Raw genomic sequence first — 16676 nt, forward strand, 5'->3', positions numbered from 1 at the left:
TGAATAAATTACAGATAAATCCTATAAGGACTAAATCTATCTAAATTCTTGTAGAAAATGAAGCGAAGATTTCAAACTGTCGGCTCACTTTCGAAAACTAAGCAATAAAAATGGTTGAACAGCACAAGATTATTGGAGTACACATTTTATTGCGTTAACAATACTGCGCCAGGTTTCAGCCCGTCGCGTAGTCCCGGGAAGGGCCACGTTTGACCTTGAGCCACAGCCGAGCCGAATATGGCTTTAACCAAGCCGTATGAACGTGCCTTAGTGGCCTATAAGGGTAACGTAAATGTCAGGGCCCTGCCAGGCTGATTCTGACATAACCGTCCCATGTGAAACGAGAGACCCAAGTTGGCAGGAGCAGACACGGACTAAAAAACAAAAAGACTAAAGACAAAAGGAAAAAGACGCGCCATGTCTTTAGTCATAGCTAAACACCTCAAGATACACCATGAGGTACACTACATGCCGAACCATAAGTGCAGCCTGGAGGTATTGCTAACGCAATTCAATCCCGTTTAACCAGAGATTAAACCACAGCCAATTTTTTGTGTTACCGTTAACTATATCTGCATATCCGCCTACAAGGCCTTATCTCGACGCAGCGCAACTATATATTTAAAATATAACTCGCCAATTTAACATTCAGAATATTTTTTCACATTAACTACTGCAGTTTATTATAGCCCCTAACGACTAAAGTAAATGCAATAAGATCCTTGTGTTATAAAAAATGAGGTTAAAAGTTAGCAGCCGCCACGCGATTTCCTCTAAACATACCTTCCAAGCGCAGAACATTGTCCGCATTCGCAACATATACAGCTTTAACCTATTGCACACGCGTCGTGCTAATGTATACATACAATAACTACTAATTCATAGGCATAGGATATTCCACGTTTTCGCGCTAATTAAAAATACGAAATGACCTATAACATCCACTGGGTCTTAATCACTCACAAACACACAACAGGACATAGAAAAACTCACAAAGTTTCCCTATTTACTATGATTATTGTACGTGGGATTCATTTGAAAATTTCCTTTTTCGCTCGTATGCTACAGCTTGCTTATTGGCTGGCTTCAGTAAAACTGAATCATACTGCTTTTAGCCAGGAAACTGTCGAGCTGAACGTATAAAATAAGGCTAATGGGTTATGCACTCTAACTTTCAATAAGTGTGCTCCCACTTGATACAGTAGCAGGTAATTTTGTATTTCAGTGCAATTATTTCACTTTGTCGAGCAACGTTATAAGTACCATGGACAAAACTTTTAAATGTCGCGGCCTGCGACCAACGCTCACCTAATGGAAGCCCCGATGATACAGGCATAAAATAGCTTCAGTTGAAGTGAGATCCGTTTAAGCTGTGGTCATTTGACTCCGTAATGGATGAGAAAAATTGAGCTGTTTGTGAGCTAACTTTCTTTCATTGAGTTTTACGTACGATGTATCCATGTGACTTCCTAAAAAGTTGTACTGATCAGAACATCGGCTTTCAGGCCATTTATCTTGTTATAATCGGATGCCTAACTGGCATATAGGAACTCAGCTAAAGCTCTATCAGCTATCAGGTATAATGCAATGTGCATTTTAGTGTGAGTGACGTGCACTGAATCTTCAATGCCCACGGGCGACTACAGTCATCCTCCTTCCATCGAAAGGTACCTTCGCGGTCAGAGCATAAAAAAAAAAAGCTTACTCTGTCGCACGGTTCACAAATTCAAGTTCAAGCTTTCTGAGACAAAGCTTTTAATTGTGAGACGAACATGGGATATTACAGAATACATTTACGCCCATGTTGCTGGGAATTGTCTAAGCTCCCAGACCCTGTAGGCAAAAACTTGAATCTGAAATTATTCCTAAGTTCGGAGCAAATAGCTTAAATGGGAATAGAAAGCCGGTGGGCTACGTTTCATATAATAATTTGCAGCACAATTGTGGCATAGTGTAAGATGCTATTAAGCACGTATTGAGAAAAGTGGTCCGAGGAGTACCGCTATTTCGTTTCTGAAGTTCGCGCCGTGCTCAAGACAAGAAAATAGTACTGCGGTAGAATACAAACGACATGTATTTCAAGACAATTGTGAGGTATGTATGGGATATTGTCACGTAAATTCATTAGTGTGTTCATAAAAGGGGTTCAAGCTCCTGATGCGTAGTAAATTTTTGCGTTATACATATAATACACATATTGGTCCTGCGCTCAAATTTAGAAATTTACACTGCCAAAAATCTAATGGGGGAATTTTTAAAAATAAATAGCATTTGAGGAATATCGAATAAGTATCTGTGGATATATTGATTTGTTAGGGTTTAATTAAAAATAATATGTGATAAAAAAAATTCAAACATCTTTCACACAATTTGTTTTAAACTTACATGGTAAAAAAAAAAAGAAGAGCAACGTCAGTTTGTATACATCACCTGTGCTTTCGTAATTAGCAACCTTTCATACCACAAGTGGTGTTTAAGGGCGAGAGAAACTGGATGCACCTTGCGGTGAGCCAATTTACTTTGCTTATTTTTCTGTGCTCTGAGCGATAGCAGTAATGAGCCTGACTTGAGCCGCCCCCTACCTAGCCTGATGCGTTCAGGCGAGAATACAGCGCACGCATAAAATGGCTTCGACGTAAACCTCGGGGAGTGTTAGTGGGGGCCCACCGCCTGGCCATGGGGGTCGGGTCACGCCCTCACCACCCCTCCCTCCCCCTCTCCCACACAGCACACACAGTAAACAAGAAACACCGAGAGGGTCTCTTTGTTCCTCGCCTCTATTCTTCCGGCCTTAATTCATCTCGTGGCTACAGCCGGCGGCAATATATACCGCTCCCGCTGGAACCACAGCAGCACTGGGCAATCGCCGAGCCATTTGACCCAGCGGGAAAGGTCCATCCTTCTTCTCTGCCCTACGTTTGTTCTGTCTCAGGTCCATTGTCGCGTGCGTTGCCGACAAACTGGGCTGCGAGTCGCACAACGTTTCAAGGAGAGTTGAAAGGAGGCCGCAAAGTTGCAGCACGGAATGCATTTTTGGAGCACAGGCTGGCGCAGGTTTTCTCAAACGGTGGAAGAAAACGCTTCGCATAGCCCGATTTGCCAATATAAGGGTGCCAAATTGTTTCTACAGTGAGATCTTAAGCACGAAGTTGAGATAAAAAGCAGTTCTTCATTTAAAATCAAACGTGAAAAACGCACAGCCCTTAACACACGGATGGGCACTTCTGCCAGTATAAAGCTGGTTAAGGTATAAATTATTATTCGCTGTAGTTTAATTTGATCCCTTAAGGTGTCCTTATTCAAGTCACGATAACTTACATGAACATTTAAAAATAAAATGACAAGACAATTCGTTCACACGTGAAAAATACAGCCTCCAGCACATAGATTATATACCTCTTGTTGACAGGTATGCCTTAATGTAGAAATATGTCCTACACATACTCACGTCAATAAAGAAAGCCTACTTGATCAACAAGCCTCTTATATGATGGCATATTTTGAGCTCATAATACTGAAACACTACAGAACATCCAAACATACGATAGTTAATGGACTGCATTTTTTTACAGTAAATAACAAAACTACAGCGCCTCTTCAGTAACAGTAGTGTGATAAAAAGCACCCGAAACTCATCACGTCTAGTCAAAACGCTGTTACCACGTTTCGAAATATAGGTTGCTAGTCCTATATTTTTTCTCTTAGTTGATAATCAGAACATGTTTTGATCAACTTTTTGTCTTGCTGGTTGTTGCAATGTGCTATTTAGTGTACTTCATTTGCCACTCACTCCAAGCAATGTGAAGGGCTCGTTACCCAGTCAGATAATATACTTGACAGCGTGTGAGCTTCCCCTTTTATGGCATTCCCTTCTGTGTCCTCCTCACAAAACTGCTCCTGCCATATTGCAGACCCGCGTCGGCATGAAAAACCATTTGGCTTCTTACGCCGCGAAGGACTTTAGCGTCAAGAAATGCTACAAAAGTTATACTTAAGGTATAAATGCTAAATATGCTGTTTATTAATGGACAGTTCGAGCAGCCACTACCTCTATTTTTGGTACATATTATTTCACGAGTTACTCCTGACTTGTCTCCAGTAGTATTTTTCGTTTGTTTGTTGTTGCTTTTTTTTTTTCAATATTGTTTACATGCATTGAAGAGTTAAAAACCTGCCATTTTGGTTTCATGTTTAAGCCTTAAAGCAAGCGTTTTCCTCATACCGATGACACTCTGAGGATCTTCGTTTTTTTCGATGTTTCAACGACGATAAAGTTAAGAGTTTGGAATCAAAAAGAAATTAGTCGCAGAAATAAATACCTTTATAAAGTTAATTCCATGGGAAGATATTCGTTTCGCTTCTTCCTTCTCGGCCGTGCCATCCGTCTGTTTTTAAATTCATAATTGCCCGTGTCCAATCGTCCTCTCCAGGTACGACTGTCACCATACAATTGCATGCTGCTTATATATACGCCTCCATTTCCTTACATCCCGTTCTAAAGCAACTGAATCACTGGCTCATTTTCTCACTCCAGCAAAGCCGAAGAAATGATAGTCTTTGCCGCCACCTCCATGAACCTCCGCCTCTCAGCTGTGTATTGCAATGCGATGCACGGGGTGGCGTCGGATAAACGTACCCAGATATGCTAGACCGCCATGAAGACGAGGTGATGACAGCTGTCCATATAGTGTTTTTCAGTGTATCGTTCGGGTCCACTATCGTTAGAAGCCCAAGCATTGTCAATCACTGTTCAAAGCGGGAAGCGTCGACCGGAAAACGGATCCTGAAAGCGTTATACGAAAAGCTTCGCAAGCTTGTTATTTCATGCGGCCCAAGCTGCATCTGGGAGCTTAAAAGACTGAGTCAAACCAAGCTACTTCAAATTTGTTTCTGACTTAAGTCGCGTGTCTCATATCGTCCACATATGCCATACTTATATTTATATGGACGACTCTCCGTTAAACAGTTCTATTAATATAGACATTTAGCATCGCTGGGACGTATAGGAGCAGACATGGATCGATTTGCCCGACGGCTTCTCGGCACGCCTAATGGCAGAGTAAACGAGAGGTGCTCCTACGCAAGCAACCTCACCTACCGGTATACGCCCCCTGTAGCACATCTCATCCATGCAAGAAGCCTCTAATCAACAGCTGACCCGCATACAGTACCTTTCGTACCGTGTCTTAAGGGTCATTCTTTAAATTTACGTTGAGCAAACACGGCTGGTTGAATAGCATGTACTGCGAACCGTAAAGCAAGCCATGGAGGGGCACTGTCGGTAGTTCCTTTCTCTATTTCTTTTTCGGGTGCTTGCTTGGCAGCACCTTTCTTCAGAGCTGCCCAGGGTTCCTAGTCACAGCCTTAAGCAGGTCCGTTCCCCGGTGAAACCGAAGACCGGAGCTGGCGCAGTTTCTGTCCCCCGCCTACTTCCGCCTTCTTCTATGCAAACATCATTACTGCCGCATATGCTTCTCTAGTTCGCGAAGCACGTGTGCGACCCGCATCGACAAGCGCTGACAGTTTCATTAGTGTATGTATTTACCTTCTCTTGTATTTGTGTAGACCGTCGTCAGGCCTTTGGAGTTGGTTCTTGTAACTCGTTTTAAATATACGAAAAACAGAGCAACCTTCACATGTGCTGCAGATTTCACGGCTAAAAAAAAAAAAAGCGAATACGAACACTTCCGGGCAGTATTTCAGCAGGCTGCGAAAAAGAGCGCAAAGTTCTTTCCTGCACTATAACAGCCACCTGTAAGTACAGGCGGAAGAAATGTTCTTTTGTCATGGGGATCTGCATGTCTCAATGTGTGCTGAGCTTTGTTACATGTTGTGCGAGCGAGGAATGTGTTTTAGCAAGTAGCGTGGTGCGTTTTGATCTGTTCTTTGTTAAAGACACATGGAAGACTGAATTCGCGAAGCTTTTCATCTCGTCGTAAACTACATTGACCATCTTGCTATCTCTTTAGTTCTTAAGCTCGCGCTTTGCGCAATAACTTTGAGCTTCAAGCTTCGTCAAAGAGCACCATAACCCAAAGTGCTTTCTCCTACTCAAGCTCAGGTCAATGATGTAAGTAATCAAAAGTCTGTTTTGATAACAATCAACTGCAGCAAATTGTTGGAACATATTTCTTATAAAGGGATGCAGAAGTTTTTACAAAAACAAAAATAATAACTAATGACGAACATTGTGTTTTTCGTAACGGCTGACGTGCGCAACGCACTTGAATGTGCTTTACCCCGACGTATAAACAGAGATGAATAACAGCGAACAGGCGTTTACTTACACCTGCAAAGCCTTTGACCAGGGTGGCCAATTACAGCTGTTCCATATACTTGAAACGACACAGTTGAAGCAGGCAGTGCTTAAACGGACACAAAGTTACTTGCCAGAGCTTCTTTGGTGTTTTCACTTGAACTGTGCTAGTGCCCTTTTTGTAAATGTGACACAGGTTATTCCTGTGGGCTCCATCTTGATACCGCTATTATGCTTAAGTTATTTGGCATTGCTCCTGCAAAATTATTTATTTTATGTTCGACGACGACTGCGTTGCCTACAAAAACCTTAAAACCACCCCACTGAAATTCCCAGCAGGTTGGTCTGAAGAACATTAAGGGGTGTCGTCAGATAACTGAAACGGAATTCTGGAAAATGTTGTCCGACTCTCCTTCTCCGAAAGGAAAATACCCGGAACGAGTTAAAACGGTTGCGCCGAGTACGAATTAGGGGCACGTCTCGATTCACTTCGGTTTCAGTTCGACGCTTGAGTTTCAAGGTCAAGCCGGATTAGAGGAAGACCAGCGAAATCTGTGAATGCGGCCACTTGTGATACAGAGCGCTGTACAACTCTGCGGCAGCTTAACGCACCCAAATAATTCAGCAATACTCGTGTGCTCTTCTTCCATCGCGCAATGATGGAAACTGTTAAATACGACGCGCAAAGCGCTGCGTGAGGGATTTAAAGACGCTAAATGTTAATAAAACAAGAACAACAACAGCGAGGTGTTCGCCTGTAGTGATGACATATCCGTCGTACTCCAGAATTTCGCACCCGCATTATGCATTCCGGTGGTTTGAGGCAAACACTTTTCGGTTTGTCCTTTTCGGTAGTTTAATCATGCATTAAAGGAAAAAAAGAGCTTCGATAATAATGTAGTAGTCTTATACAGCGGCCCGCAGAGCTTGCCTGCTCACGCCGCCCTGGGATCGAAATTCACACTCGGCGATGAAGTGTTTTTTTTTATTATTATTATTTCAATGTCAACGAGCAGCTCCGGACCGAAAAAGCATCTGTGAAATCTCAGATTGGAAGTTTTTGTACTACCGCAAAAAAAAAAAAAAAAAAAAAAAAAAAAAAAAACACGCTCATATTTTTCTCGAGCGCTAACATTGAAATCAGAGGACTGCATGTGAATATTTCGGTACCACACTTCCACTTAATGCTGATGGAACGCCAGTGTAAATGCTCTAGTTTCGAACGCAATCAGAGCACAACTTTTGTTCAATCAAAAATGAAATCAACTATTCTGAGCCTCAGAAAACTGCTTGTTTCTTTTCTTCGGTCGATTCCTGAGAGTCTGGCCCACCACACAAAACCTTCACTGATGCGTTTGAATAGGTGCAGAACTCAGCTGCAAGGCCTTTTCATAAGGCGGTTTCAGCGAGGTGAGTTGGAATGGAAAGCAGTGACAATGTCGAATATAACTTGAAATTGTTATTTCGTACGTCGCACAATACGTATTAACGTAACGAAAACATTAATTCAAACCACCTTGTAGCATAACTTGAAATAACAGATCGTTAGTTTAGAATTTTAAATACTAGAATAAGAGGAACATACATGTTGTCCTATTTGTTGAAATCGTAAAATAATAGAGGCGATGGTCTGGTAAACAGGCATCATGTACCAGGAAAAATTTCACCTTCCCTAGGCTGTAACCCCTTTTTAAAGGATGTTGGACAGAACGAAGTGTTCCTAAATAAATATCTTTTTTCACGCATTTCTGGCTAAACCTACCGAACCCGAAGACCCTAAGTATGCAACCGTGGGTGCTCGACTCCCCATTCGATTCAAAGCCAACAACTTCCGCATACGTACTACAAGTGGATGCTGCGACCATTACGCAACAACCTCGGTACTCACAGCTACAAATAACTCGACAGCGAATAATTCTCTGTTTGTCACACATTTCTCACATTGTCTAAAAGCTAATACACCCGCCACTAGCAGCACCGCTCAACTGCATGAGGACACCTGCGACACTCACGCCTGCTGAAAACTCCGGCTTCGACCAATGATTCAACAAGCACCAAACATACGATAAGCCATGTCCACTGTCCAAAAGTGTGTGCAGGAAGCCTTTCGGTCTACTCAAAACAATATTCACATGCCAAATGTAGGAACATGCGAAGGTCGCTTCTCCGTTAATGTGCGGATTCCCGCTTTAGGATGAACGGCGAGACGGAGGTACCACAGCATATCTACTCTTTTTCTCAAGCTATTTATGACACTGTGAAAGGCAAGGAAGAATTGGGTCAATGAGGATGAGAGGCACATGATCGGGTTCCCACGCGCCTGTAGATCACGGTCTAGGATGCAGTAGAAACACATTCATGTTACGTGCGCCATCCTGAATGGCCAAAGCCGCCCTTACCGTTCGCAGTGTCGCAAGCAGCTTGTGAAACAGAGCAAGACTGCATTTTCCTAGGAGGCTGCGTTAAGCTTAACCGTACTGCTTGTGAGCTGAACGAGGAGCGGGCTTTGGCTAACCACAGATGTATAGTAAGACCAATACTGAGGTCCGCCAATGCATCGGTGTTCCAAGCGCTTCCCACAACACTTGTCACTGCCAGCAGACCAAATTGATCCGATATGGCGAATGGATTACGGACCCTTATATAATTGGGCCCCTGTTTATGCCAAAGTAAATGATGACTCGTGATTTTCGCACATTGCCAGTCACCGAGTTTGTAAATTGCGCCCTATCCGCAATAAACTATCCGCAAACTGCTCCCACGGCACAAAAAAACTGCTTTCCGAGGTTGCCGAGGCTGACCTAGTAAAAGCGGCAAGCGGACGCGTTCCAGCGTCCTGCGTGGCTTGGCGCACTTGATACAATCGAGCTGTCCCCCGCCTCGTCGCCTTCGGACTCGCGCGTCGTCCCTGATCGCCGGAGCAGAACCGCGAGGGTCGCGTGCAGCACCGAGTGAAGCCGCGGATGTTGTTACTCGGTAGGCCGTGAAAGGCAGCGCACGATGCCGGAGGATATTGGGTGCGTCGGCTCGTCTCGATTCAGTTGCCTTATCTGTTGCGCGTGAAAAGAATGAAAAAGATGGTGGACGCCGTCAAATCCATGGACGGCTTGCGGGAATTGAAGGAGATAACAATGCCCGTCAGCGAAACATATCAAACAAAAGAGATAAAACACGTAGACTTTAAGCTGCCTGCAATGCAGCCTGATGGCATTTTCGTCATATTTATAGCTTTTGAGTTCGTAGATGTCCTATGAAAAGAGATTCATAAATGATCTAGAAAATTGTGCCAAACATTGCCAGAACAATCTACTTGCCAGCTGATTCACGTTTATTTTATTTTATTTTTTTTTTTCAATTATATTTGCTACCGCACAATTTCTCCCGGTTACAGCTCGAAAATCTAGATGCCCACTCGTGTAGGCCATTCGCAGTGGGAAGATGGAATAAGCAAAAACCTTCCAGTGCAAAGCACGACCATTATTAATTTAAACAGCGCGATCAAGAAGACAAAGGACAAGATAAAAGGAAGCCACAGTACAAGCGCTTATACTGTGGCTTCATTTTATCTTGTCCTTTGTCTTCTTGATCGCGCTGTTTAAATTAATAATGAATGTGTACCAACTCGCCCAACAGAGTATATTGGCGAAACACGACGTGAACAACTTCTCAGCACCAGCACGACTTATTCCGATCTCTCAACGGTAAGGGCCAACAACTTCTTCATTCTCCTCCCTGGTCGTCTGTCAGCTAGTTAAACGATTATTTGGGCTGAAAACGTTTTCTCAGCGCTTCTTAACGGGTAGCGCACATCCATGAATGGCGTAAATGATTTCGGTGCAGTTAATTACTGTCTGTCATTGTTGCCGACTCATAAAGTACGATGCTGCCTCCTGGCGGCTTTCACCACTGGTTTAACGGCTGACTAGATTCAAAAACATTTCATAAGGCAACTTAAAAGGGAACACCCAACAGAGCTGGCGGTTTAATTGCATGTTGTCAAATGTTAACAAAAAAAGTAAAAAAATATGACAAAGGAGATTCGAACCATTGTTTTCGGTTTTGAAAAATGTGGCGCTCATCCATTGCGCCCCAGAAGCGTTCATTGTTTGTTTTTTTTCTTTTTTAAACATGCATTTATTAGATTGAAACAAAGTTCTATGTATATTACTTGTGTACCGATTGTTATGGAAAATAGCATCTGAACAACACAATGCAAAAAAGGACGTCAATAGCTAACAGGCATCTAATCAAGAGGCTACGCAGAGCACATCACTAAGAGTGAGTGCATCTCTGTGTCGCCCGCGGCTTGTGGATGCAATTCCCTTAAATGGATAGCCATCCTACAGAAATTGTTCTTTGCAGAAACAACATATTCACAATATTGGTACATCATGCGCATTTTCCTGAGGCTGTGCAATCCAATAATTAGGAAGAACATGTTCAAAGACTCATCCATAAATGGTAATGCAGTAACATTTCGTACAGAATGCGGGGTCAAATTCAGACATTTTATGTGTACATTTGCATAACATCCCAGAGCAGTATTCATCCTTGCAATCAATGAAACAACGCTCAACGGTTCCTGAAGAATCTAACAACCGACGATTTACCGCAGCCGCAAAAATTCCCTTCTTTTCTAACCACGTTTTATTAGGCAGAGTATGAGTATGCAGCTCATAAAAAATAGACATTTGTACACTATGAGAGAGGCATTTTTTGCCTTCTGAAGTATATTGTGCCCCTGTATACCTGTACGCCAAGATACAAAGAACGGAACATGGGTGGAGTGTAGAACATGAAAATTAAATCCGTGTACAATTGTTTCGGCGATACTGATAATAGGAACTCAGGAGGAAAACGAACGTGTAGGAATCGAACAGACAAGCACACGTCTTTCATTACACCTCATCAGCATGGGCGTTTATAAATGTTAGAAGACACAATGAGATTTGCAAAAACATGAACTAATTGCGCTTGCAAAAATGCGTGTACCATTGGCTGGGAAGAGTGACAACAAAACATGAGACGAGAAAAAAAACAAGGCGACCTGCGCTTACAAACGGGAAAAAGTTATCACGCCTCATAGATTCAAAAGACGAATTTCACACGAAAGTAGCGAACACTGCATAGAAACGCTGGATGCAACGTGTTGCGCACTAAATTATTTGGAGAACCTACTAAATTTTAAGGGCTAAAAACAAATTTCAGGCAGTAGACCTGCCACAAATATAGATACCACGAGGGACAATAGTCTGAGCTAAGCGCTGAAGAGTTAGCACAGGATCTTTCCAGAAATGAGCACTATGCTTATAGGCGCTCAAAGGCACTCCAAGGTACTTTGGTGGCCTAGATTACCATAACACACCAGCGTATTCATCATATGTTAGCCCCATGCACATGCCAAACAAGAGACCACAACGGTTACAAAAATTGATCTGAACACCTGACGCTGAACCAATGTTCTCCATTAAAAGAGCAGTCTCATCGATACTTGGCTTGTCAGAGCAGAAAAACGCGATGTAATCTGCATAAGCTATATAATACCTGCAGTTCATCACCTATTATGCGAAAACCACCGACAGCTTTACAGTTTTACATTTAGCGCCGCGCGCTTGGAAATGAAGTGTTGTGGTGGCGCATTCAGCGTCGCGCGCTGTGAATAAGAAAGAGGAACAGACGGTGGTGGTGGTGATGTAACACTCTATTGGCCATTCAAATGCAGGTGGGGGGCAGAGCACCCTCATGGCCTATGGGAGGGGCCTGCGCAACGGTTCCTCCCTTACAAATAATGTGCCAGACCCTCGAGGGCCAGCATGTTAGTAGCACTGGTGATCTTGAGTCATTGACCTTGTAGCGATGAGCTCTACATGAGCAAGTGCCACCTCTTGGGAGGGAGGATGTGGATACGTGAAACAGAGGAGTAGTACATGAAGGAAATCGGCCGACTTGCCGCATAGTCGGCAGGAGGCGGAAAAAAGGTCGGGGAAGCATCCGTGCATGACTATCGGGTATGGGAGAGTACGAGTTTGTAGCCGCTGCCAGAAAGCTAATTGCATGTTGGATAGCATGCTGGTAGGGATAACTTTAGGAGTGGGTCAGAGAAATGACGCGTTACCGACATTCTAGCTGAAATTAAGAAGAAGAAATGGATATGGGCAGGACATGTAGTGCGAAGAGAGGATCACCGATGGTCGCTTAGGGTAATAAACTGGATTCCAAGGGAAGGAAAGCGTAGCAGGGGGCAGCAGAAAGTTAGGTGGGCGGATGAGGTTAAGAAGTTCGCAGGGGTCAAGTGGATGCAGCTAGCACAGGACCGGGTTAAGTGGAGAAATATGGGAGAGGCCTTCGCCCTGCAGTAGGTATAGTCCGGCTGATGATGATGATGCTGGATTAGCGATGGCTGAGGAGGTGCGTATATCTGTCTATTGTAGAATAGAATTCAAGAATGTCTTTGTAAATGGTTCCTGCTGGGACAGGGCAGCCGTCGCTGCGAACAGCCACTATCGCTGCCTGTGCGCCTGATGTATATAACGAGGTATCAGTGTATACAACATTGGGATCAACTCCATACAGTCTGTGGAGTGGCAAGGCTCGGACCTTCCTGCATTGTTCATCGCGTTCTGGAAGCATGTATTTTGTGAGGGGGGGGGGGGGGGGGGGGGGGGGCATCTCGTGTGCAGCACGTGTGGGAGTGGAGGAACGGACCCGAAGCGGCAGGAATAAATCAGTTTTGCTTGCGGATCTTGTGGAAGCAACGTCTTCTTCCACAATGCTTAAGCTAAGCGGCTCCAAGTATTGAGCCAATAAAAGCAAGGACAGTGGACACCCTTGCCTTGCAGAGCTTTGGACGGGGCTGGGTGTGAAAGATATCTGTTTACAAACAAGCGTGCTGAACGTTCTTTGTAGCGAAGGCGCATCCCGGCATAGAAACAACTGAACCAAGATTTGCACGAGGTGAGAGAGGGACAAGGAATGAGACACCGAATAAAATGCTTTTTAAAAAAGCGTCACTGCAATATTGCAAAACCTTACGCGGCACGTGTAGGTTGGATTTAATTGACCGGCCGCTCAAGCCACATGTCTGATGAGTTCCAATAAAGTAGACATTGTAAATTACAGCCTATTTGAGAGGACCGTGGCGAAAATTTTATAATCAGCATTCGAAAGCGTGGTAGGCCTGTAGCCGTCTTCAGATCAGAGTTTCTCCTTCTTATACTGTGTTAATATCAAAGCCTGCGCCACAGAAGTGACAGTAGAAGCGCTTTTTAATTGATGCACTTATTCGCTTTCGTAAAGTTCCTGCTGTTTCCCGCTACGTCATGCTACTGAGAGTACCCTGCCATTAGGAAAACGGAATCACGCTGCCAGGAGCAGCTGAGGACTGAACTCCACTCATTTCACAAAAATAAATTCCCTGTATATTCATCAGCCTTTGTGACTATCTTTCGCAAAACAGATCATATAGATCATGTCCCGGCGGCGGCAGGAAACGGCACCGTCATCGAACCTCGGAGAAGAGAGTGGAGTAAGGAGCGGGGGAAGCGCAGGTCGGGCTCGTGCCACACTCACTCGGACCAACAGCAATTCTATTTTATCCCATGGTGAATCTCGGCATGCAACACGAGGAGACGACACTGGCAAATACCGTTGTCCGTCGCGGAGTCGCTGGCGCGGAAACAAGAGCCCGCTCCTGTTCCCGGCGACTTCACGCAGCTCTTCTCTGGGAAATGCAAATGCAAATGGAAGCAAAAAGAGCGCACAGCCGGAGTGAGGATCGCGCTGCCCGCCTTCGGTGACAGCGAGGTAGCACCATTCCGGAGCGGCCGGACAAAAGGAGGCGAGAGCGGCGCGGAAAGGGGACCCACCGCTGTCCGGAATCAAGGTCAGGGTTGCCCTTTCTACCCCGTGCGTATATAACGTCTCCGAGGAACTCCGACGTTGAGAGAAGAAGAGTTCCGTGCCGCACGCATTCACAGCTTCTGGCTACCTGGGATTGGGAGAGTCCACCAGCGGGAGTCTCCATCGCCTGTTCACTCCGCCAGCATGTGTGGCGTCTCCGTGGTCTCCGCAGCTTGGCTGCTTCTTCTGACCACCTGGTGTGGAGCAGTGGACGCAGCAGCGCCATCGACGCCTGCGCCCTCTGCCCTTGGCTCGAGCCCCAAGCCCTCGACCCGGAGCACAGAGTACAAGCACGCGGACAGCCACACGCTGTGCGTATTACACGCGTGTTCGCTGCGCTCACCGTGGTTGCCGCGGGTTAAGGAGTTTTCATGTGCCATGCGCCAGTTCGTTGCTTTTCGTGATGAAAAGAGAATGACAAATAATTGACGGCGACACTTTACCTCGTATTTAAGAATATGACGCGATAGCGTAAGCTACCAGCCCAAATATAAAGCTCCGTTTAACTAAGGCCTAAGATCGTACCTGCATGGCCTAGCAGTAACGTGAACGCAAGGGCAGGTTGATTCTGATTTCACCCTCGCATATGAAAGAAGAGATCCAAGTTGGCAGCTCTTTCCAAACGTGCCGTCAGGCAACAATACGTTCAGTCAGTGTGCGGTCATGCAAGCTGCCAGCTACTGCCTGCCAGCGATTTTTCGCTCACAACGCTGGCGCCCACGACGGACTTTCTGTGAACGAGGCGTTTAAAGCTGCCACACCATAACTTATCGGTAGAAATTATGAATGTAAAAAAATGCCTTGCTTCAGTGCTTCCATGAGACATCTGTGGCATGTATGACGCAGAATCGTCGGGCTTGTTCCCTACAGCCACCAACTGGCATGTGCGCACGCCAAAAAGCCAACAAACGCAAATTCTTAGCGATCGTGGTAACCCAAGCCGCTCTAAAATGCTGCTTCTCCTATGCCTGGCGCTTCTGCCTCACTCGTCGCGGTGTTATAAGCCAAAGGCAGAACAAAAATTCTCGTTTCTGTATGCTATGTTTTCTCGTGACAGTGTCATCACATCATCGAGGGGTGAAGGAAGCAACGCGATAGTACCTCTGGTTTCGTTTTTCCTTTCTCACCGAACAAAATTTCTCGCACTCAAATTGATCCCCCCAGCGTACGCCTGGAATTGGGCAAATGTCCCTGTGTGGCAGTCTCTCGGCTCCCCATAAAAAAATGTGAGCGAGCAAAATTTTAGAACCAAAGAGCGACTGGCAATTATGGGTTTAATTTAACTCGTCGCAAAGCTAAGCTAACAGTGAAACGTGCTTATATTAAGCATAAGACGATCATTTCAAGATCACTCGAGACTTGTGATCTCATGCAACAGCAAATGCCTTTCTCATTAAATGCATTTTAAGCAAACGTAATTTTCGAGCTCGGTTAAGTCCGTGCATATGGGGTGTCTACATGTCTATGCACCTAGCGGAGGCAGCGGTGCATCCACCACTGCGCTCCGCAGTAATCTGATATTCTGTGCGAAGAGCCCAACCACGAAGTCGGCGTTGGCGTACTCACGACTCATGCGTCGACGCCATTTCGCGCTGATAATCATTCAAAAACTGATTACGACTGGAGTACGCCGCAGTATGCCACTCTGAAGGTGGTTCATATCGGAATGCAGAGCAGACGGGGACGGAGGATTCATGTACGCATCACATACACGCACACTTCTGCTGGTTCAAGCTATTCCTGTTTTGCTCCGCAATTTTAAGTTCGCTATGCACCGCCAGCACACCTAATGTTTTACGCACTTTTAACGCTGCGTACTCGGAATCAACAACTGAAAACAAACATAGAGCCCTGCCGCGGTGACCCAGTGGTTGTGTGCTGGACTGTTGTATCCAAGGATGAGGGATCGAATCCTTGCCGTGGAGGCCGCTTTGCGATGGAGGCGAAAAGGAGGGGTACCCGTGTGCTTTTCTATATCAGTGCGCGTTAAACAGCCCCAGGTGGTCAAAATTGCCGAAGACGTCCACATCGAAGTTTGTGTTAGCCTGAGTCGTTTCGAGGCGTTAAACCCCTTAAATCAAACAAAATATAAAAAGAGGCCTCTAAGAGCTTTCAAAGTCGCCCTTAGTCTAGAAAGAGACAAAACATAATTAGCATCACTTCGGTTTTCAAAAGTGGATAAATTAAGATATCCACTGGACATGAGTTTTTGTAGAGGCACATAAGTCACAACAGTAGAGACCAGAAGCTCACAGTAATATGTTCAAAGGATGTCGGAAGTCAACCCATTAGCACTCATTCCACTTTGATGCACTACAACTGCACATGAAGAGTGTAGAATCATCGATGCGACCGTAGCCAGTGTTCAAGGAAAAGCATAGCATATGACAAAGTTATTGCTGTTTTAAACTGAAACTCAATGGATGACCAAAGGAGTCAAGTATATGGCTACCGCAAAGCCGAAACATGCGTTCGTAGCCAACAGGGGCTCGCCTGCTCTCAAAATGCTCCCCGTTAGGAA

General features: G+C 44.9%; 1 protein-coding gene across 1 annotated transcript in view; it reads left to right on the top strand.

Moving 5' to 3' along the window:
* Positions 1-14214: 14214 nt before the first annotated feature.
* LOC146192194 (uncharacterized) overlaps positions 14215-16676 on the top strand; it is a 38230-nt gene continuing 35768 nt past the window's right edge. Inside the window, exon 1 of the mRNA XM_084600023.1 lies at positions 14215-14466. Coding sequence (XP_084456149.1) covers positions 14300-14466 — 167 coding nt within the window. The 5' untranslated portion in view covers positions 14215-14299. The remainder of the gene's footprint in view (positions 14467-16676) is intronic.

This window comes from Amblyomma maculatum, chromosome 4 (assembly GCF_055883805.1).
Source record: "Amblyomma maculatum isolate TAMU_Amacu chromosome 4, ASM5588380v1, whole genome shotgun sequence".
Classification (NCBI taxonomy): Eukaryota; Metazoa; Arthropoda; class Arachnida; order Ixodida; family Ixodidae; genus Amblyomma; species Amblyomma maculatum.